This window comes from Hyla sarda, chromosome 7 (genome assembly GCF_029499605.1).
Source record: "Hyla sarda isolate aHylSar1 chromosome 7, aHylSar1.hap1, whole genome shotgun sequence".
Taxonomy (NCBI): Eukaryota; Metazoa; Chordata; class Amphibia; order Anura; family Hylidae; genus Hyla; species Hyla sarda.
In genome coordinates, this window is record NC_079195.1 from 162,450,978 (window position 1) to 162,475,927 (window position 24,950).

Sequence of the window (24,950 nt, forward strand, 5' to 3'; positions counted from 1 at the left end):
CATCTATTGATCTGTGTGCTTTCGATCCATTGATAGAGCCTAGTCCAGCCAGGCTCTATCAATCCGTAAGGAGAGAGAGTAAAAGCACTCCTTGGTGTAATAAACGAGAGACAACTAAAATACAAAAGGCTGTATAGCCGCTCACCTGAGGTAGTTGTGTAACAACATACACAACAATGGTGAGCATGTAATAGTAAGGTGTCCGCAGCCGCCCGGCTCAAAGCAATAGAGAAAAAGATGGCTTCAACAGGAACGCCAGTTCCACATGGCGCAGGACACAGACAGCATCAGGTAGGTAAAAGCAAGGGTGTTTAATTTTTCCCAGAATGTAACACGTTTCACTGCAACAGCAGCTTCATCAGGCACTGCCTGATGAAGCTGCCTGATGAATCTGCTGTAGCAGTGAAACGAGTTGCATTCTGGGAAAATTAAACACCCTTGCTTTTACCTACCTGATGCTGTCTGTGTCCTGCGCCATGTGGAACCAGTGTTCCTGTTGAAGCCATCTTTTTCTCTAAGGCTTAATCAATGACAGAGCACTGGGACACCAGCGAAGCAGAGGTATACCCTACCTCTATAGTGGATCGTCCCCCCGCGATCATTCACATGTGCCTTTAGACGCTGCTGTCAGCTTTGACAGCGGCGATCTAAAGGGTTAATAGCCAGCCGCGGTGAAACAGTCGGGGGCTGCAGAGTATGGAGCAGGCAGGAGTCTGGAGCGTGCTCCATACTCCCCTCTGTGCACCGCCGTACTTGTGAGGTCCGGCCCTGCCTGCCCGAAGCTGGGCTAAGGGCCGGAAAAATTCCCCTGCCCGTCACAGCATGTCCCGGGCGTCGGGCGATAGGTATACCTCAACTATGAGATACAGAATGAAAAAAATCCATAAAATCACATTGTCTGATCTTTAACGAATTTGCAAATTATGGTGGAATATAAGTATTTGTCACCTACAAACAAGTAAGATTTCTGGCTCTCACAGACCTGTGACTTCTTCTTTAACCCCTTAAGGACGCAGGGTTTTTCCGTTTTTGCATTTTCATTTTTTCCTTTTCACTTTCTAAAAATTATAACGCTTTCAATTTTACACATAAAATTCCATATGATGGCTTATTTTTTGCTCCACTAATTCTACTTTGCAGTGAGATTAGTAATTCTACCAAAAAAATCACGGCGAAACAGAAAAAAAAATTTATTGTGCGACAAAATTGAAGAAAAAATTTCATTTTGTAACTTTTGGGGGCTTCCGTTTCTACGCAGTGCATTTTTCGGTAAAAATTACAACTTATCTTTATTCTGTAGGTCCATGCGGTTAAAATGATACCCTACTTATATAGGTTGGATTTTGTCGTACTCTGGAAAAAAATCATAACTACATGCAGGAAAATTTATACGTTAAAAATTCTCATCTTCTAACCCCTATAACTTTTTTATTTTTCTGCACACGGGCCGGTATGAGGGTTAATTTTTTGCACCGTGTTCTGAAGTTTGTATCGGTACCATTTTTGTATTGATCGGACTTTTTGATCACTTTTTATTCATTTTTTCATGATATAAAAAGTGACCAAAAATACGCTATGTTGGACTTTGTAATTTTTTTGCGCGTACGCAATTGACCGTGCAGTTTAATTAATGATATATTTTTATAGTTCGGACATTTCCGCACGCTGCTATACCACATACGTTTATTTTTATTTACACAGTTTTTTTTTATGGGAAAAGGGGGGTGATTCAAACTTTTTCTTAGGGAAGGGGTTAAATGACCTTTGTTAACTTTCACTTTTTTCACTTTCAGTTTTTTCACTTTTTTTTGCAGTGCTATAGCTCCCATAGGGACCTATAACACTGCACACACTAATCTTTTACTCTGATCCCTGCAAAGTCACAGCTTTGCATGGATCAGCGAGATAGGGGCTCGATTGCTCAAGCCTGTAGCTCAGGCTTGGAGCAATCAAACGCCGATCAGACGTGACGAAGCATGGTAAGGGGGTCTCCGCTAGCGTCCTAACATTTTATCGCGATGTCTCGATCAGCCGACTGAGCTGCCGGGAAGCGTTTACTTTCAACTTTCAGACGCGGTGGTCAACTTTCGGTCCCCCCTGTGTGGTTCTTGGATTTTTGCTCACCGTTCTTGTGATAATTTTGACACCACGGTGAGATCTTGTGTGGAGCCCCAGATTGAGGGAGATTATCAGTGGTCTTGTATGTCTTTCATTTTCTAATAATTGCTCCCACAATTGATTTCTTCACACCAAGCTGCTTGCCTATTGCAGATTCAGTCTTCCCAGCCTGGTGCAGGTCTACAATTTTGTTTCTGGTGTCCTTCGATAGCTCTTTGGTCTTTGCCATAGTGAAGTTTGGAGTTTGACTGTTTGAGGTTTTGGACAGATGTCTTTTATACTGATAACAAGTTCAAACAGGTGCCATTAATACAGGTAACGAGTGGAGGACAGAGGAGACTCTTAAGCTTTTAAGGACGTAGGGCGTACCTGTACACCCTACGCCCGGTCCCGGTGTTTAAAACGGGGTCACACCGCATCACACCGGGTCGGTCCCGGCTGCTAATGATAGCCGGGACCCTGGGTTAATAGTGTGCGGCACTGATCGTTGACTACACTCCAGAGGAACCTCCACTCCACCCTATCAAACGCCTTCATTGTGTCGAGTGACAGGGTGGAGCGGAAGGGACCCGTACCCAACTGAATATTAACTAGTGATCGTAACAAATTGTGAATTGAGCGCCCCGGGACAAACCCGGTTTGCTCCCATCCTATTATACCAGGCAGAAGTGGGGATAAACTTCTGGCCAATAATTTTGTCAAAATCTTGGCATCAGAGTTTATCAAGGAAATAGGGCGGTATGATTCAATTTTTGTACTATCCTTCTCTTTCTTGGGGATTTTGGTTTCCAACATGGAGGGAGGCAATTCCCCTCTTTTCCAAGCCTCCTTCAATACCATACAGAGGAAAGGCAATAACACCTCCCTATACTCTCTGTAAATTGCATAGGGGAGACCATCCAGCCCTGCAGCAGAAGAAAGTGAGCAACACTGCAGTGCCTCTCCCAACTCGGGCACTGTAATTTCTTTATTGAGATTTTCCAAGTCCTCCATCCTAATCTTTGGAAGTTCAATTTCTTTAAGATATTCATCTATCAACTCCTCCCCTGCCAGTTTCTCTGTACTATATAGATGTTGATAGTATGATTGTGCGATTTTCTGTAACTCTTCCCTTGATGTTTGCCTGACTCCATTATTATCTTGTAAGGCTAGGATTTCCCTACTTTCCCTTTGGGCTCTAACCAAGTTTGCTAATAGTTTCCCTGGGCGAGCTCCCTCTACGAAATCTTTCTGGCCTGAAAAAAAGACCTTATGTTGAGCTTTCTCTAAATAGTACTCTGTCAATTTATCTTCAGTGTTATTACATCGAAAGATATAATAAAATATTTACTAAAATGTGAAGGGTATATTAACTTATGTGAGATACTATAACTATGGGGGACATTTATCAAGGCATTTAGAGTAAGCAAAAAGTTGCAAACAGCCTTACCTAAGCAAATGTCATTTTATGCTTTGCAGTGGTCACTTATCCATTATGTGCGAATGTTGCACGTAGGCAAAAAAAAAGTTGCAATCCCCTTCTGACCTGGAGTACAAAACTCCCATACATGAGCAAATTTTTTTTTTTTTTTTAAATAACTGTTTATTTTTCAAAAAATTCCAAAACAAAGAAGAACAAATACATATACAGAAAATAAAAATAAAATAAGTAAATAAATAAAAATAAAGAACAGGCACATCTTTAGGTAAATCAAAGTAAAAAAAAAAAAAAAAAAAAAAAAAAAAAAGACTTAGAGGAAGAACATGATGATACACGTCGCTACATTTCTTCCCTGCAGTCCACAGTCACAGCCCAACATCAATGTCTATGTGACTATCAACGTCACCTCGAAGACCTCGATAACAGAGGCAGGAGACACAATATTAGGATAAGAGGACTTCCTGAGGCAACCCAAGATGAGGACCTAAAAACAACCCTCGAAGCCATTTTCAATATGGTGCTTAAAGCACCTCCCTCTAATCGCATACAATTAGATAGAGCTCACAGAGCGTTGAAGCCCAAAAGTTCCTCCTCCTTACCTAGAGACATTATCTGTTGTGTCACTGATTATATGACAAAAGAAGAAATAATGGCCAAAGCTAGAATTATGAAAACTGTGGAGTTCGACGGGGTTGTCCTCCAACTTTTACCTGATCTTTCCTGGGTCACGTTACAAAAACGTAGACTGCTAAGGCCCCTACTCCAATCGCTGCGAGATAGAGACATAGTATACAGATGGGGATACCCGTTCAGCCTCTCTGCCAGGAGGAATGGCAGAAGCGCAACGCTGAAATCAACGCAAGACCTTCATTCCTTCTGTGAGACTTTGGACATACCTGTTCCTGATCTCCCCAACTGGGAATTACTTCCCCCACCACCATCTCCTCCTCCTGTATGGACCAAAGTGGGGAACCAAAAGAAGCGCCCTCCTCCTGAACGCACCCCACCACAGCGCAGGTCGCCGAGAGGAGACACCTTCACCTGAGAACTTTCCTGTACCAACTGCAGTATTTAACCTGGTCTCTTTTCCCCTATTAGTAGGCATAAATGTTTCCTTGATGCCAGATGAGTCGCTACCTTAGGCTTAGGTAGTTTACGATGTATGTTATGTTTCTTTTCCATTTATCTTTTAGGGCTAGCTTATATTTTATGTTTTAATACAGAACTGCATTCTAAATTTTACTGCCAGGGGATAGGATTATTCCCCTTAGAGTAATTTGGGGACTATCACCTATTGGTAGTTACATTACATTAAGAGCTGGGAGAGCTGGTAGCTCAGAGGCAATTTTTTCCCTTTTTTTTTGTAGGTTCGTTCTCCTTTTTTGGAGCCTCTGCCTCTTCTCCCATGTTTTTGAGGATATCCCTTCTTCCCTTAAGCTGTTAGGCTATAGGTGTGAGAGATTAGATATATATCCTCATATTCGAGGGGTTCACCCCTTGTAGTTCACAAGTGATTGACTTGATGTTTTGTTTTTGCTTATTTTTTATGTTTGTTTTATTTTCCTTTATTTTGTCTTATTCTTATGTTGCCTATTTTTTTATTTGTAACTTATTCTCTTTTTTTCTCCTTTACTCCGCGTGGTCCGAGCCCACCCCGGCCTCCTTAGATACATGAGCAAATTTTAATTGTTTCAAAAAAAAAGTGTCACAAAAGTCTCAACTGGGACTTTTTTGTTTTGATTATGTGATCCAAATTTATCAGCCCCCTGTGTTAGTATCATAAATATGTAGCACATAAGCAAAAAAAATTACTTCATGATAAATGTCCCCTATGTAACTACTATGTAATGTAAGCTGAGCTAATGCTTGACATAAAAGTCCAATGGTAATGCGGGTAGATTGCTTGGACCATTATGTCAACTTCATGCAAACAGAAATAATGTAGGCAATACATGTATGTGAAGATAATCAGGAGAGCTGTGTGAAAATGGTGATATAATGACATAGTAAAAAAAAAAAAAAAAAAAGGTGTCCTCCCAACTTGAGATTCAGTGTGAAGGAGAGATGTCTCATCATCTCGGCCATATATAACACCATAATATCCCCGAGCGTCTTTACAAGCCTCAAACATTCATGACAACAATTTGAAAAAATTAATTCAGCTCACCACTGTTGGATGTAGAAAACTGAAGATCCAATATGGGTAGGAGAGCAGGGTAGGTAAACAGCGGGCCGTGTCCCAGGAATCGACTTGAAGAGAGGGCAAAAGAGCAGGGGCCTCCAGCTACTCCAAATGATGATAGGTAGAAATTAAAACTTGACTTTTATTCCATCATTTAAAAACAGAGGATATCCATAGTAAATAAAAAAAACACACAAGAAAACTGACTCGTTTCGTGCCGAAACTGGCTCTTAGTCATGGTACATTATTCACGGGCATGTGCCCCTTATATAGTCTCAACTTAGAATGAGCCCAGCGGAAGCCAGTAGGAACTGGATCCCGAACTTGAATGATGTATTCGAAACTTGCAGCAAAGCCAGAAGACATGGAATGGATTCATTTGGATGGAGGGTAAGTGTAAATATGTAGGTGCATGTGTGTGAACTAAGCCCGATACCTTCAATGGAAAATATGCTAAAGGGGACATAGATCACACAAATTGTAGTATTTAAGATAAAGATATAGGGGGAGATTTATCAAAACCTGTGCAGAGGAAAAGTTGTCCAGTTGCCTATAGCAACCAATCAGATTGCTTCTTTCATTTTTCACAGGCCTTCATGAAAATGAAAGAAGCAAGATGATTGGTTGCTATGGGCAACTGGGCAAGTTTTCCTCTGCACAGGTTTTGATAAATCTCCCCAATAGAGTATGAGTAGATGTCTGTTTCACATAATATAAAACCAGAAGACATGAGGTGAATTAATGTAGAAAAAAAGTAGATATACATATATAAATGCGTTGGGCATAACACCTGTGTGTGACCTGCGTCCAATGTCTTCAATAGAGAAATATGTGGGAAGGAGGGCGTGGATCACAACATTAGCAGTGAAGAGTGTAAATAAAACATGAGTAAATATCTGTACAGAAATAACTCAACCTACACTCTGCCACATAACAATTCATGTCCAAAACAAGGACTGGGGCAAAGTATGGTTAATATAAACGTGAGCAGAGTAAAATTCTCAAATATGGGAGGTTCACGGGTACATATATTATGATATAGAGTATAAGATGTAGGTAAATATGACAGCATAGAAGAGATAGAAGGTCGGTTGCATAAACAAATAGAGAGGGCCGCCCGGGCAGGTACAGTGGTAATAATGGGAGATTTTAACTATCCAGATATAGATTGGGGTCCGGGGTTGGCTAAAACTCCAAAGGGGCGACAATTCCTAAATTTATTGCAGGATAATTTTATGGGGGAGTTTGTGGAGGACCCAACAAGAAGTGATGCTTTGTTGGATCTGATCATTTCCAACAAAGCAGAACTGGTTGGTAATGCAACTGTGCGGGAAAACCTTGGTAATAGCGACCACAATATAGTTACTTTTGACTTAACCCCTTAAGGACCAATGCAAATAAACCTGTACGCCCCTGAAAGACCAGGCCTGTTTTTTCAAATCGGGGATGTCTGTCTTTATTAGAGAATAACTCTGGAAACGTTTTGCCAATCACGATAATTCTGACATTGTTTTTTTGTCACAAGTTGTCCTTCATGTACATAGTAAAAGTAAGCCAATATCATTTGTAGTTTTTTTTTACAATGCAAAAAATCATGAAATTTTTACAAAAAATTACGATTTTTTGCTATTTTAACACTAATTGGTTGCATATATTTATACTTACTGACCAAATAGTTCATGAAACTTATACTTTCAGATGTCTACTTTATTTTGACGTCATTTTTTAGTTTTTAATTAACATTTTAAATTAGTTAGAACCCTAACAATTTAACTTGAAATTTTGAAAATTTTAAAAGTTAATTTTTTTTATGTGCTATGCAAGGTTTGCAGAAATTAAAAGGTAGTAGAACATAGGAACACCCCCCAAATGACCCCATTTTAAAAACTAGACCCCTCAAGGTATTCGCTAGGGGGTACAGTGAGTATTTTAACACCATAGTTTTTTGGCAGGAATTATTACAAAGTCAGTGTTAAAAATTCGAAAATTGCAATTTTTCACAAATGCATCATTTGGGGGGCATATTTTTTGTACATCACTTCTGATATTGAAAGAAATGCACCCTATATTTTATTTAGCTGCTTGTCCCATGTTCGGAAATACCCCCGCTTTGGCCATATATGGTTCCTTGGCCGCGTGGTAGGACTCAGAAGGAGAGGAGCGCCATTTGGCTTTCAGGGCAGAACAGTACCCCCACCCCCACAAGTGACCCCATTTATATACCGCACCCCTACAAGTTATTGGCTGCACCAGGGACCACTCTGATTGGTCCTTGGTCGGCTGGCAGTATAACGCGTCTGTCTGTGACAGTTAAGGCTCCTGATGGATATATCCGCCATGTTGTGGGAATAAGCACCCGCTCATGGCGAATATATCCATCACTGCTGCGGCTGGGTAGCTCAGTGTGTCCGCTCATGACTGCTGGCGGAAAATCCGCCGCTATGAGTGGACGCACAAAGCTACCCAGCCGCAGCAGCGAGCTCATTACCGTGACTGCTGCATAATGTGTAGGATCACGTGGCGGACATCCGCAGCATATTACATGCTGCGGATGTCCGCCAATGCGATCCTACACATTATGCTTTTTTTTTTTATTAGATTCATTTAATAAATGTATATTTAATATATATATTTTTTTTACACTTTTATTATATTTTTATTTATTTTTACACTTTTATTTTATTTATTTACCGTATATACTCGAGTATAGGCCGAGTTTTTCAGCACGATTTTTCGTGCTGAAAACACCCCCCTCGGCTTATACTCGAGTGAACTCACCCACCCGCAGTGGTCTTCAACCTGCGGACCTCCAGAGGTTTCAAAACTACAACTCACAGCAAGCCCGGGCAGCCATCGGCTGTCCGGGCTTGCTGGGAGTTGTAGTTTTGAAACCTCCGGAGGTCCGCAGGTTGAAGACCACTGCGGCCTTCAACATCATCCAGCCCCCTCTCACCCCCTTTAGTTCTGAGTACTCACCTCCGCTCGGCGCTGGTCCGGTCCTGCAGGACTGTCCGGTGAGGAGGTGGTCCGGTGGGATAGTGGTTCCGGGCTGCTATCTTCACCGGGGAGGCCTCTTCTAAGCGCTTCGGGCCCGGCCTCAGAATAGTCACGTTGCCGTGACAACGACGCAGAGGTGCGTTCATTGCGAACGTAATTCTGCGTCATTGCCAAGGCAACGGCTCTATTCCGGGCCGGAAGCGCGGAGAAGAGGCGCCCCCGGTGAAGATAGCAGCCCGGACCACCTCCTCACCGGACCACCTCCTCTCCGGACAGCCCTGCAGGACCGGACCAGCGCCGAGCGGAGGTGAGTACTCAGAACTAAAGGGGGTGAGAGGGGGGCTGGATGATGTTGAAGGCCGCAGTGGTCTTCAACCTGCGGACCTCCGGAGGTTTCAAAACTACAACTCCCAGCAAGCCCGGACAGCCGATGGCTGCCCGGGCTTGCTGGGAGTTGTAGTTTTGAAACCTCTGGAGGTCCGCAGGTTGAAGACCACTGAGGGCGAATGATGAGAAGAGGATGATGAAGGGGGGGGTGTGGGGATGATGAAGGGGGGGGGGGGGGATGATAAGGGGATGATGAAGGGGGGGGGGTGGGATGATAAGGGGATGATGAAGGGGGGATGTGTGGGATGATAAGGGGATGATGAAGGGGGGATGTGTGGGATGATAAGGGGATGATGAAGGGGGGATGTGTGGGATGATAAGGGGATGATGAAGGGGGGATGTGTGGGATGATGACAAGGGGATGATGATGAGGATGTTAATGACGGGTCTGGATGATGACAGGGGGGGATGAGGTATTTCCCACCCTAGGCTTATACTCGAGTCAATAACTTTTCCTGGGATTTTGGGTTAAAATTAGGGGTCTCGGCTTATACTCGGGTCGGCTTATACTCGAGTATATACGGTATTTATTTTTACACTTTTTAATGCTTTGGAATACTTAGTATTCCAAAGCATTGTAGTTATATGCTGCCTGCCAGTTTTCACTAGCAGGCAGCATATTTCACTGGCAGGCAATACCCAGGGCAGACCTGGGGGTCTTTGTAGGACCCCCCGCAGCCCAGGTATGCAGCAGCACCCCGCGATCGCGATGCGGGGTGCTGCAGGAGAGACAGAGGGAGCCCCCTCCCTCTGTCAGAACTCCTTACAGCGCGCGGTCACTTCTGACCGCGGCTGTAGGGGTTAAACTGTCGGGAGTGAAGTGAACTTCACTCCCGGCAGTGCGGCCACATACAGCACCCCGCGATCGTGCTGCGGGGTGCTGCAGAGGAGACAGAGGGAGCCCCCTCCCTCTGTCAGAACTCCTTACAGCCGCGGTCACTTCTGACCGCGGCTGTAAGGGTTAAACTGCCGGGAGTGAAGTGAACTTCACTCCCGGAAGTGCGGCAGGTCCCGGCCAGCCGCGGACACACACAGCACCCCGCGATCGCGATGCGGGGTGCTGCAGGAGTGACAGAGGGAGCTCCCTCACTCTGTCATAACACTTACAGCCCGCGGTCACTTCCGACCGCGGCTGTAAGGGTTAAAACTGCCGGGACCGAAGTTTACTTCGGTCCTGGCAGTGCAGCAGGGTCCCGGCTGTGTGATACAGCCGAGTCCCTGCCGCGATCTCGTGGGTGCACTGGGCAGCACCCACGAGAAGAATGGACGAGTATAGACGTCCAGGTGCGGGAACGCCTGCCAACCTGGACGTCTATACTCGTCCTTGGTCGTTATCGGGTTAAAATGTAGAAAACAAAGACAGGCGGGGAATGCAAAAACATATAACTTTAAAAAGGCAAACTTCCCTGGGCTGAGAGCTGCACTACAGGACATAGACTGGGGGCGGTGTTCTCAAATACTGATACAGAAGGTAAATGGGACATCTTTAAATCAACTCTAAATAACTATACAGCTAAATATATACCAAAGGGGAACAAATATAAACGATTAAAACTAAATCCTACATGGCTGACAAATGATGTTAAAAGAGCAATAAACAACAAAAATATTGCTTTAAAAAAATACAAATCTGATGGGTCAGCTATGTAATAAAAACTGCAAAAATTCAAAATAAGAGACAGGTGGCTAAAGAAAGCAAAACTAATCCTAAATATTTTTTTAGATATATAAATGCAAAAAAACCAAGGACAGAGCATGTAGGACCCCTTAATAATGATAATGGGGATGTTGTCACAGGCGATAAAGAGAAAGCAGAGTTACTGAATGGGTTCTTTAGTTCTGTATATACTAAGGAAGAAGGAGCTGACATTGGACAGGTCAGTGCGGTAACACATCATGTAATGTACTGAACTGGCTTAAAGGGGTACTCCGGTGAAAACCTTTTTTCTTTTAAATCAACTGGTGGCAGAAAGTTAAACATATTTGTAAATTACTTCTATTAAAAAATCTTAATCCTTCCAGTACTTATTAGCTGCTGAATGATACAGAGGAAATTCCTTTCTTTTTGGAACACTGATGACATCACGAACACAGTGTTCTCTGCTGACATCTCTGTCCATTTTAGCAACCATGCATAGCAGATGCATAGCAGATGTATGCTAAGGGCAGCATGGTGGCTCAGTGGTTAGCACTGCTGCCTTGCAGTGCTGGGGACTTGGGTTCAAATCCCACTAAGGACAACAATAAATAAAGTGGTATTATTATTATAATAACGTCAGCAGAGAGAACTGTGGTCGTGAGAGCATTCAGAGAGCATTCCAAAAAGAAAATTATTTCCTCTGTAGTATTCAGCAGCTAATAAGTACAGGAAGGATTAAGATTTTTACCTTTCTGCCACCAGTTGATTTAAAAGAAGAAAGGTTTTCTCTGGAGTACCCCTTTAATGTAGAAATGGTACAAAGTAAGTTAAGTAATATAAATGTAAGCAAATCTCAAGGGCCAGATGGATTGCAACCAAGAGTTCTTATCGAACTAAGTTCAGTAATATCTGTACCCCTGTTCATGATATTTAGAGATTCACTGGTGTCTGGTATTGTGCCAAGGGACTGGCGCAAGGTGAATGTGGTGCCAATCTTCAAAAAGGGCTCTAGGTCTTCCCCAGGAAACTATAGACCGGCAAGTTTAACATGCATTGTGGGTAAATTGTTTGAAGGACTTATAAGGGATTACATACAGGAATACATAGGGCATAATTGTATTATAAGTGATAGCCAGCATGGGTTTACTAAGGATAGAAGTTGTCAAACCAATCTAATTTGCTTTTATGAAGATGTGAGTAGAAGCCTTGACAGAGGAATGGCTGTGGATATAGTGTTTCTGGATTTTGCTAAAGCGTTTGATACTGTCCCTCATAGACGTCTGACAGGTAAGTTAAGGTCTTTGGGTTTGGAAACTTTAGTTTGTAACTGGATTGAACACTGGCTCATGGATCGTACCCAGAGAGTGGTGGTCAATGATTCGTACTCTGATTGGTCCCTGGTTATTAGTGGTGTACCCCAAGGTTCAGTACTGGGCCCGCTGTTGTTTAATTTATTTATCAATGATATAGAGGATGGTATTAACAGCTCTGTTTCTATCTTTGCAGATGACACGAAGCTTTGTAGCACAGTACAGTCTATAGAGGATGTGTATAGGTTACAAGATGACTTGGATACACTAAGTGTCTGGGCATCCACTTGGCAAATGAGGTTCAATGTGGATAAATGTTAAGTTATGCATCTGAGTACTAATAACATGCATGCATCGTATGTCGTAGGGGGGATTAAACTGGCAGAGTCACTGGTAGAGAAGGATCTGGGTGTACTTGTAGATCACAGACTACAGAATAGCATGCAATGTCAGGCTGCTGCTTCCAAGGCCGGCAGGATATTGTCATGTATAAAAAGAGGCATGGACTCGAGGGACAGGGAAATAATACTCCCCCTTTATAAAACATTGGTACGGCCTCACCTGGAATATGCTGTTCAGTTTTAGGCACCAGTCCATAAAAGGGACACTGTGGAGCTGGAAAGGGTGCAGAGACTAAACTAATATGGGGCATGGAACATCTTAGCTATGAGGAGCGATTAAAGGAGTTACAATTGTTTAGTCTTGAGAAGAGACATTTAAGGGGGGATATGATAAATGTATCTAAGTATATTAATGGCCCATACAAAAAATATGGAGAAAAACTGTTCCAGGTCAAACCCCCCCAAAGGACGAGGGGGCACTCCCTCCGTCTGGAGAAGAAAAGGTTTAGTCTCAAGGGGAGACACGCCTTCTTTACCATAAGAACTGTGAACTTATGGAACAGTCTACCTCAGGAACTGGTCACAGCAGGAAAAATTTACAGCTTTAAAACAGGGTTAGATACATTCCTGGAACAAAATAACATTAATGCTTAGGAAGAAATATAAAATCCCATCCCTTCCCCAATATCGCGCCACACCCCTACCCTTCAATTCCCTGGTTGAACTTGATGGACGTATGTCTTTTTTCAACCGTACTAACTATGTAAGTATATATTTCTGTATCATGCATTATTATGAGTAAGTGTATATCTGTCACAGTGTACTACAATCAATAGAAATGGTAAACACAACCCTATTTTAAAAAGTTTTGTATATAACGTATCTGCTTGAATAGGCACCATCCGTATTAGGATATATAAGGAGGTACAGAGACGAAATAGACACGAGAAAAACAGGTTTCTGTTAATGTAGGAGGTGGTCCGGCCAGTATGAAAGCTGCTGTATGCACAACCATGTGAATTGGGACGAAAAATAGACATCATGAATGGAACTGCATAAAAGGAAGTGATGAGCATTCATACATGTGCAAATGGGAATCATATTTGGGTAACCCTATCTCCCTGGCTACCTGGTGGACTACAGGTGAAACTCGAAAAATAATAATATTGTGCAAAATGTCATTGCATTTCATTAATGTAACTTAAAAGGAAAGGAAGCATGAAGTGCTCCAAAATCTCCTGGTAGACGGACGCGTTGAACCTGGACTTAATGATACACAGCAGACCAACAAAAGCAGATGACATGGCTTTGAAGTTTCATGAGCTGTAAGCCATAATCATCACAATTATGACAAATTATGGCTTAAAGGGTAGCTCCCACCATCCTATTTCTTTTTTTTGCTAGCCCATTTACACCCCCCCTCCCCGCTACGGCACTAGCCCGTTCCCTCCTCCCCCCCCCGCCCCGCATACCCCGTTCCCTCATTACACTTGCAGTTACTGCAGAGTCCGGCAGCGGGCGTGCAGGGATAGCGGCGGCGATGTGCGGGATGAGTGGCCTCCCAGCCAGTGGCCGGGGAGCCAATGTGCTCACTCCCGCCTGTCTGATTGACAGGCTGGGAGCGAGTGCAGCCTAACTGAAAAAGGACTGATTGCCACTCCAAAATCAGTCCTTTTTCAGTAGCCGGTTTTTAAATGTAAATTAAACCTTTTTAATGAAAAAAAAAAAATAATAAAAGTATATTAGAGATATGTTGTAGTACATAAGTACTACAACATATCAAAAAATAAAGTTGGTGACAGTGCCCATTTAAACTATCTTGCTTTGCATGTAATGAGTCTCTCTCATATATTAGTTTCACCTTCCTTTTGGCTATGATCAAGTGTAGTATATGTTCTTATCAGTTCTTATCGGTGGATTGGGCACCACTGATGTGGGACTGGTGAGAATGGGTGCTGCATGGAGGGGGCAGGTGTACCAGGGTTTTCCAGGGCTGGTTCTGAGGAATCAGCTCGACAACTGCCCCGATGTGACCTGTTCCCTCAGGGTCTCGCCATGAGTTACTTTAGTGCCTCGGGGAGTGGTGACTCCAAGGTGCTGAAACTCACTGGGTGTACTGGCTCAGGGTGCATTCACACCAAGTTTTGTACATACGGGTGCCGGATCCGGCGGGGGGAGGGGCAAACTGGGCGCTCCCGTACCCCGGCCGGATAAGCCCGTGACTCCATTTACTTTAATGATCCGACCGGAGTCAAACGGTGACTGCGGTCGGCTCAGTTTTGACCCGTATGCGGTTTTGGACCGGACCTAAAACCGTACGGGAGCGCCCGGTTTGCCCCTCCCCCCCGCCGGATCCGGCACCCGCATGTACAAAACGTGGTGTGAATGCACCCTCACTGAGTTGAAGCACTGGCACCATGAACTCTTCACCTTGTGGGACTCGCCTTTTGATTCCCAGCCTTCTGGCTAGGTTTAGAGAATTTTTTATAGATCCGGCCGGATGTCCAGGCAGTATATCTGTGCACATTCACTTATTTATTTCTTTTTGTCACTGTGTCACTTTTTGCATGTTGTGTGTCTACAGGATTGTTAGGATGCGGTAGCCCTTCTGGGTGTCTCTCCTAGCAGTCTAGGGTAGGTGTGTGTGGCCATTAGGTTCAGCACCTCGCTGCAAAAACCCTGGGTACTCCTGCATGGGCAGGGTACCGTCCGTTAATGGCTCTGTGGGCAGATACCTTGGCTAACGCCAAGCGGGATGCTGAGAGCATTTGTAGTCCCTTAGTAGCTTCGGCGAAAAGAGACATCGAACCTGGAATCTTGCAGGTACCTTTTGGTCCGGAGACGAAGGGTAAGGTTTGTTGGGGGGCCTTTCTCCTGTCGTAGAAGGGCTTGCAATAGACCGCATCCTTTGTGCACGTTTCTTTTTGTGTAACACGTTTTGCACTTTTTCTTGCACTTTGGGTGATTCGAGAGCGCGTTCCTTGGCTCTTAAGTAAAAAAATTACTGAAATAAATGAACTTTGCACGATATTCAAATTTTTCGAGTTTCACCTGTATATGGGCTCAAACAGTGAAACAGTCATGTATATCTCACAAAGAGAATCAATACAAGATTTTAGTTCACTGGTATCCTACCCCTGCGGTACTTAATCGCTTTTACCCAAAGGAGTCTTCCAGGTGCTTGCATTGCAATTTGGACCTAGGTAACCTACCACATATTTTTTGGAACTTCTCTTCACTTCGCCATTTCTGTTTAGAGTTGCAATCCATGGTCCGGGAGATAATTGGTATATTGATACCTTTAAACCCACTAACATACCTCCTGAATCTTACTCCCTCGGGCCTTCCGAAAAACAAGACCAGACTTTTTCACTAGATTTTAATGGCCGCTAAGTGCCTGATCGCTCAAAAGTGGGAAAAAACAACCACCATGTCTGGGCCCTGACAGATAGAATCATGGTAGTCAGGAGAATGGAATATTTGTCAGCGTTGGCGGATAATCTAATATCCCCGTTCCACAAAATTTGGAAAGATTTGGATGAATACATGGAGGCTCACAGTCCTCCGTGAGAGGGAGGTGGTCCGAGGTGAACCGCATGCATACTTCTGCATGTCTGTTTTTTTATTTTTTCCACTATCTGCTTTTCCTTTTTTTGTCATTTTTGAATTTTATTATGTCTTACAGCACTGGCCCAGTTGAGGTAAATTACGGATTCTTGGATTACGAATCTGGATATGAGAACTTAACCTATTGTAATAGACTTTATTAAGGACATAATTCTACACACTGCATAGATAGTTTACTTTCAGGTGGCAAAGATTGGACACTAGTTTATTTAGAACCTTATTGTATTGCCACTATGACGGTTGGTTAAATATTTGTTATTCCTAGCTAACTATGTATATACTACTCTGAAATAACCTTATATGTCCTATATGCCAAATCCTTATCAAATACTTGTCTATATTTTTGATAATTTGATTTAAATGGAATTGATGTTACATGTCAAGAATTGTAAACAATTCTTTTCCTTCTTTTTATTCCTCTGTATAAAACTTTGTAAATAAATAGTTATAAAAAAAAAAAAAAAAAAAAACAGTCCAAAGGATTTACCTGTACAAAAGGATGGAGAGGATATGGAGCATGTAAGCAGAGAGATTTTCAGTCTTTGTGGAGGTGCTAAGCCTACCCAAGTGGTCACAGTAGTGATGGAGCCCAATGCGGTTTATCTAAAAGGAAAAGAAAAACGATAAGAATCCTTACATGTAATTCTGTATCTCATACTCCTTGTTGAGCCTAAGTAATTTGAATATTTGCAGGGGGTGAATCTAATATAATTTAAAGGGGTACTCCGGTGGAAAACATTTTAACCCCTTTACTCAGCAGCCTGTTTTGACCTTAATGACCAAGGCCTATTTTCAAAATCTGACATGCGTCCACTTATTTGGTAATAACATTTGGAACGCTTTTTCGTGACATCTTATACTTTACATTAGTGTTAAATTTTGATTGATATAATTTATGATTTTTGTAAAAAAAAAAATCCTAAATTCGGCAAAAAATTTTTTAAATTAGCATTTTTCTAGATTTTACAGTTTCTGCTCGTACGATAAATAGTCATACTGCACCAAATTAATGATTAATTCAATACAATATGTCTACTTTATGTTCCCATCATTTGATAAACATTATTTTACTTTTTTAGAATGTTCGAAGGTTTATAAGTTTCGCAGCAATTTTCCAGATTTTTAACAAAATTTCAAAATCAGATTTTTCAGGAACCAGTTCAGTTCTGAAGTGGAATTGAGGGGCCTGTATATTAAATACCCCATAAATCACCCCATTTTATTAACTGAACCCCTTATAGTAGTCAAAATGACATTAAAGAAGTTTATTAACCCTTTAGGTGTTTCACAAAAATGAAAGCAAAGTGGAGGCTGAATTTAAAAATGTCATTTCTTTGCAGATTTTTCATTTTAACCCTTTGGAGACGGAGGGTTTTCCTGTTTTTTCCTCCTTACCTTTAAAAAATCATAACTCATTCAATTTTGCAGCTAAAAATCCATATGATGGCTTATTTTTTGCACCACCAATTCTACTTTGCAGCAATATCAGTGATTTTACCCCAAAATCTACGGCAAAACAGAAAAAAAAATCATTGTGCGACAAAATTTTAGAAAAAATGCCATTTTGTAACTTTTGGGGGCTTCCGTTTCTATGCAGTACATTTTTCAGTAAAAATGACACCTTATCTTTATTCTGTAGGTCCATACGATTAAAATGATAGTTTTTTTTTTTGTCGTACTTCTGGAAAAAAATCATAACTACATGCAGGAAAATTTATACATTTAAAATTGTCCTCTTCTGACCCCTATTTCTAATTTTTTGTGCCGTGATCTGAAGTTTTTAGCGGTACCATTTATGTTGATTGGACTTTTTGATCACTTTTTATTTATTTTTTCATGACTGGAATTTTTTTCCACATACGCCATTGACCGTGTGGTTTAATTAATGATATATTTTTTATAATTTGGACATTTCCGCACAAGGCGATACCACATGTTTATTTTTATTTACACAGTTTTTATTTTTAATTGGGAAAAGGGGGGTCATTCAAACTTTTATTAGGGAAGGTGTTAAATGATTTTTCTTCACTTTTTTTTCTTCACTTTTTTTTCTTCACTTTTTTTTTGCAATGTTATAGGGGCTATAACACTGCACACACTGATCTTTTACACTGATCAATGGTTTCTCATAGGAAACCATTGATCAATGATTCTGCCGCTTGACTGCTCATGCCTGGATCTCAGGCACTGAGCAGTCATTTGGCGATCGGACAGCATGGAGGAAGGTAGGGACCCTCCTGCTGTCCTTACAGCTGTTCGGGATGCCGCGATTTCATAGCGGCGATCTCGAACAGCCCCCTGAGCTAGCCGGCAGTGCTTTACTTTCACTTTAGACGCGGCGTTCAACTTTGAATGCCTCTTCTAAAGGGTTAATAATGCCGCGCGCTATTAGCCACGGCTGGCCCCGCGTTATAGAAAGGGAGTGGGCTGAGAGCATATAGGTACGCCCTCTGTCCTCAAGTAGTTAATCCATTTATTTCTGTAACACAGTAGGTGTTGACAAAGAAATACAACCCAAGATTTATTCCCCGAATTCTGATGTATTTAAAAATATCCCATATGTGGCCTTTGTGCGCCACATGTCTATCACACAGGCCTCAGACATGAAGGTGTGCTGTGTGGATTTTGGGGTGTCCTTTTAGTTTAGGATATTTTGTTGGCATCATATAAAGTCGCAGAGGCCTTGGGGTGCAAAAATATTTTTGGGAGACAAGTTGACGCTTTCATTGGTACCATTCTGTGGAACCATCATGTGACACTGATTGTTTTTTATTAAAAAAATCAATTCTGCGGTTGTTTTTTATAAAAAATGTTTAGGTCGTTCGTCATGAGGTCTAAATGACATGTTAACTTAACTCTGCAGGTTGATATGGTTACGGCGATACCAAATTTCTATACTTTTTTATATTTTAGTTCATTTATAGCATAAAAACTATTTTTATAAAAAAAAATTACATTTGTAAGTCGCAGTATTCTGTGAGCCATTTAATTTTTAATTTTTTCACTGTGTGAGGACTTTTTTTTTTTTCGGGAGATGTTGATGTTTTTGGGGGGGACTATTTTTGGGTGTGTAATATACATTTCTATAATTTATTTAGTAATTTTTTACCATTTTTTTATTTTATTTTTAAAATTTTGGGACATTTTTATTTTCCCCCCACTTTTTTTCACATTTTACATTTTTTTAAATTTTTTTACTATTATACACATAATTCAATGGAGTACACATCTGTACTCCTTTGAATTATGCCTATGTCAGTACTGACAGGCATAGGATAGATCGATCAGTCTATATCTTAGGTAGGGACTAATCACTCCAGTTGCCATGACAACGGAGGCCACTGTCAGTCTTCCGGCTGCCATGGCAATATCGGTGCTCTGCTTTCACTTTGTAGAGCGATGATCGGTGACAGAGGGAGCTCCCTCCCTCTGGTACCCCAATAGAGGCTGCGGTCACAGATCCCTGCTATTGGTCCATCTGTACTGATGGACCAATAGCAGCGATCGCCGGCCGCCGCTATTGGTCCCTGGCCGGCTTCAGGGAGGCTCGGCTGTGCAGAACAGCCGGGCTCAATAAACTGTCACAGCGCCCGGCACATGTACCTGATGTTGCGGGAAGGCACCGCTAATCCCCATGTACATGTACCTGATTTTGCATTAACAGGTTAAATCAACTTGTGCCAAAAAGTTTTATTTGTAAATTAATTATATTCAATAATTCCCCTAGAACATACAGCAGCTGGTAAGTACTGGAAGGATTGAGATTTTTAAATAGAAGTAATTTACAAATCTGTTTAACTTTCTCGCACCAGTTGATGAAAAAAAATAGTTTTCTTCTACTCTTTAAGGATGAAAACATACGAGTTGTTCATACCTGCATGTGTTCCTGCAAACTCACTCGGCAATTGGCAGCTGCATGGATCTGACAATTCAAGTGTTTTTATCCTAATTCCCTGATTCTGAAACTCCTGCTTCCTAACCTGGAACTTGAGTTGCATTATTGTATGGCATGCCTCGTAAAAGGGTACTGGAAAAGGGATATTGCTGTATCTGATCATCGACTCGTGATGTGAAATATAGTCATATATACTTTCAGAGGTTTCCCTTACGTATAGGGGGTCACTAGGACATGTATTTCTGTAGATGACAAAATCAAATGGGATGTGTGGCTTACCCATGTGATGAAAAGTTCCCTCTTATTGGCCTCATATATGCTAAACTATATGTATAACTTTCTATAAAAATTATTTGTTTGCATATCAAGCTTCTTTCTTTTGTGCTTACACATTGCATTTCATATAACAAAAAACACTCCACCTTTTAAAAACTACAATATTTTATTAAATCAATTTATAAAATATATAAACTATGAATCTGTGTGACTTATTAATGTAGATGTATGAGGCACAGCAGCAGCACTTTTATATAAAAATGTGGAAAAGCAAACTTTTGTGATGCACTGAATTCTTACGACTGAGACATTGGGGGAGATTTAGCAAAACCTGTAGAAGGAAAAGTTGCCCAAAAAGAGAAGAGCCCTTTAAAAAAAAAAAAAAATGAAAGAAGCAATCTGATTGGTTGCTTTGGGCAACTTTTCCTCTGCAGAAGTTTTGAAAAATTGGTCTCATAACTGTTACTATTCATGTGGCATGAGTAATTAACCATTTGTGTACCCAACTCAGTTGTGGTTTATAGCTTTATTGTAACAATGAAGTGGATGTATATTGCATGTAAAGTTATAGACATCTTATATTGGAGTTTTATTAGGGTATGTTCACCCTGCAGAATTTGGTACGGAAATCAAGCAGAAATTTTATGCCTCAAAATATTGTTACTTTTCCACAAGAACTCACAGAGATTTCGCGCGGAATTCGAGCGGAATTCCACACGCGGAAATGAAAATTTCAAGGAGGAGGAGGAGGAGGAGGAGAAGAGCATAATATATATATATATTATCCTCTTTTTTTTCATGCGGAAATTCTGCGCGGAAATAATTCTGACTGAAATTTTTTTTTACATTGATCTCTATGGGAGTAAGACGCTGATTCCGCCTGAAAGAAAGAACATGTTCTTTCTTCAAGTGGAACATACTTCCTCGTCAGAATTCTGCTTGAGGAAATTCCTCAGTGTGAACTGAGGGGCAGAAATTCTGTACAACTCTATGGGGATGTCACTGCTGAATGAATTGGAGAGGAAAAAGCAAGCAGAATTACTCATGGAAATTCCTCTCCAATTCCTCAGTGTGAACATACCCTTAGAGTGTATTACATACTTTACTGTGACACACTGGCACTTATTTTTGAGACTTCCCAAACCAAGTCATAGTTACATAGTTAGTATGGTTGAAAAAAGACATACGTCCATCAAGTCCAACCAGGGGATTGAAGGGAAGGATGTAAGGGGATAAGGGAAAGGGATGTAGTTTTATAATTCTGCATAAGCATTAATGTTATTTTGTTCCAGGAATGTATCTAACCCTGCTTTAAAGCTGTTAATTGTTCCTGCTGTGACCAGTTCCTGAGGTAGACCGTTCCATAAATTCACAGTCCTCACGGTAAAGAAGGCGTGCCGCCCCTTTAGACTAAACCTTTTCTTCTCCAGACGGAGGGAGTGCCCCCTCGTCCTTTGGGGGGGTTTAACCTGGAACAGTTTTTCTCCATATTTTTTGTATGGGCCATTTATATACTTATATACGTTTATCATATCCCCCCTTAAACGTCTCTTCTCAAGACTAAACAATTGTAACTCCTTTAATCGCTCCTCATAGCTAAGATGTTCCATGCCCCATATTAGTTTAGTCGCGCGTCTCTGCACCCTTTCCAACTCCGCAGTGTCCCTTTTATGAACAGGCGACCAAAACTGAACAGCATATTCCAGGTGAGGCCGTACCAATGCTTTATAAAGGGGGAGTGAGTATTATGTCCCTGCCCCTCGAGTCCATGCCTCTTTTTATACATGACAATATCCTGCCGGCTTTGGAAGCAGCAGCCTGACATTGCATGCTATTCTGTAGTCTGTGATCTACAAGTACACCCAGATCCTTCTCTACCAGTGACTCTGCCAGTTTAATCCCCCCTAAGACATACGACGCATGCAGGTTATTAGTACCCAGATGCATAACTTTACATTTATCCACATTGAACCTCATTTGCCAAGTGGATGCCCAGACACTTAGTCTATCCAAGTCATCTTGTAACTTATGCACATCCTCTATAGACTGTACTGTGCTACAAAGCTTGGTGTCATCTGCAAAGATAGAAACAGAGCTCTATATCATTGATAAATAAATTAAACAACAGCGGGCCCAGTACTGAACCTTGGGGTTTATATATAGTTTATATATTTTTATGAGCTAACTTAATAAAATATTATAGTTTTAAAAGGTGGTTATGAATTTGTGTTTATTCTGATAATGATTTAGTTTGGAGTTTTTCCTGGTTGTTGATTAGAACCTTATGCATAATGTTGTCACTATGACACTAACAAGAATATTTATTTGAAAAATTTACTGTGGGACTCCTGCATATTAACATTGCACATTATGTACAAAGATAGCCGTGTTATTTGCTTGAGTCTGATGAAAGTTTAACCCCTTCACGACGAGTGACGTACATGTACGGCGCCGTGAAGTGTCACTTGGCGCGCGGCGACGTACATGTACGCCGCGGGGTTCCGGTAGCGCCGCGTCATCGGTAGCGGTGATCGGGCCGGGATGACTGCTGTTATCTAACAGCAGGCATCCCGGCACATCGCCGAGGGGGGTCCTGAGACCCCCCCATGACCGCGATGCGCGCAAATCGCAGGTCAATTCAGACCTGCGATGTGCGCGATTCCGGGTCATACGGGTCACTGGTGACCCGGAAAATAAGAGGGATCGGGGGTGTCCGAGACACCCTCGATCCCCCTAAAGGGATAGGAGTTTGGTGGCAGGGGTGCCACCCCTCCTATCCCCGCTATTGGTCGGCCGAGCGACCGACCGATAGCAGACCGGGGGAGGGGGGGTTGAAGTTCGGTTCCCCCGCTTTGCCCACCTATCGGTGTCCGGGCAAAATGGGGGAACCGTCCAGGGAGAATCGGCGCGGAAGGTCCCTACCTGGATCCCAGATCCCCAATCGCGATCCTCCCCCACGTGCGGCGGCGGCAGCAATACTTCCGGGTCCTGCTAGGTGAGTTGTTGCCTAGCAACATCCGGAGGGCCACAGTTTACAGTGGTCTCTAAACCGTGGCCCTCCAGATGTTGCAAAACTACAACTACCAGCATGCCCAGACAGCTGTTTGCTGTGTGGGCATGCTGGGACTTGTAGTTTTGCAATATTTAGAGGGGTTCAGGTTGTAGATCACTAAGTGGTCTCAAACTGTAGCCCTCCAGATGTTGCAAAACTACAACTCTCAGCATGCCCAGACAGCAGTTTGCTGTCTGGGCATGCTGCGAGTTATAGTTTTGCAACATCTGGAGGGCCACAGTTTTGAGACCACTGGACAGTGATTTACAACTTGAACCCCTCTAAATCATTCAGGAACAGCATAAGGCTGTCTTGGCATGCTGGGAGTTGTACTTGCGTGCCTCCAGCTATTGCATAACTACATCTCCCAGCATGCCCTTCGGCAATCAGTACATGCTGGGAGTTGTAGTTTTGCAACAGCTGGAGGCACACTGGTTGGAAAATACTGAGTTAGGTCATAGAACCTAACTCAAGATTTTCCAGCCAGTGTGCCTCCAGCTGTTGCAAATCTACAACTCCCAGCATGCATGGTCTGTCAGTGCATGCTGGGAGTTGTAGTTTTGACCCCCCTCCCATGTGAATGTACAGGCTACATTCACACTGGCGGCAGATTACAGCGAGTTCCCCGCTACAAATTTGAGCTGCGGGAAATTTTTTGCCGCAGCTCAAACTCCTAGCAGGAGACTCAGTGAAATCCGCCGCCAGTGTGAATGTAACCTAAAAACACTACACTACACTAACATAAAATAAAGAGTAAAACACTACATATACACACGTACACTGCCCCCCCCCCACCCCCCTCCCCAATAAAAATGAAAAACGTATTGTATGGCAGTGTTTCTAAGATGGAGCCTCCAGCTGTTGCAAAACAAAAACTCCCAGCATTTCTGGACAGCAATTGGCTGTCCAAGCATGCTGGGAGTTTAGCAACAGCTGGAGGCACCCTGTTTGGGAATCACTGGCAATGAATACCCCTATGTCCACCCCTATGCAAGTCCCTAATTCAGGCCTCAAATGCGCATGGCGCTCTCACTTTGGAGCCCTGTCGTATTTCAAGGCAACATAATAGGGTCACATATGGGGTATCGCTGTACTCGGGAGAAATTGCCTAACAAATTTTGGGGGGCTTTTTCTCCTTTTACTCCTTATGAAAAGGAACAGTTGGGGTCTACACCAGCATGTTAGTGTAAAAAAATAAATTTTACACTAACATGCTGGTGTTGCCCTATACTTTTCATTTTCACAAGAGGTAAAAGGGAAAAACGCCCCCCAAAATTTGTAACGCCATTTCTCCTGAGTACGGAGATACCCCATATGTGGGCGCAAAGTGCTCTGGGGGCGCACAACAAGGCCCAGAAGGGAGAGTGCACCATGTACATTTGAGGTGATTTGCACAGGGGTGGCTGATTGTTACAGCGGTTCTGGCAAACGCAAAAAAAAAAAAAACACACCCACATGTGACCACATTTTGGAAACTACACCCCTCACAGAATGTAATAAGGGGTGCAGTGAGAATTTACACCCCACAGGTGTCTGACGGATCTTTGGAACAGTGGTCCGTGAAAATGAAAAATTTTGCAAAGCCCACTGTTCCAAAGATCTGTCAGACACCAGTGGGGGGTAAATGCTCACTGTACCCCTCATTACATTCTGTGAGGGGTCTAATTCCCAAAATGGTATGCCATGTGGGGGTTATTTTGCTGTTT

The 24,950-nt window shown here is 42.4% G+C and overlaps 1 protein-coding gene across 3 annotated transcripts in view; it reads right to left on the reverse strand.

The window, feature by feature from the left end:
* Positions 1 to 24,950, reverse strand: part of LOC130282671 (uncharacterized) — a 59,325-nt gene that overhangs the window by 19,851 nt on the left and 14,524 nt on the right. For 2 of the 3 annotated variants that reach the window (XM_056531157.1, XM_056531159.1), the window contains exon 2: positions 16,509 to 16,624. In XM_056531157.1, the coding sequence (XP_056387132.1) occupies positions 16,509 to 16,624 (116 nt within the window). Of the gene's footprint in view, positions 1 to 5,705; positions 5,823 to 16,508; positions 16,625 to 24,950 lie in introns of all 3 variants that reach the window. The other variant, XM_056531158.1, reaches the window with a different exon arrangement.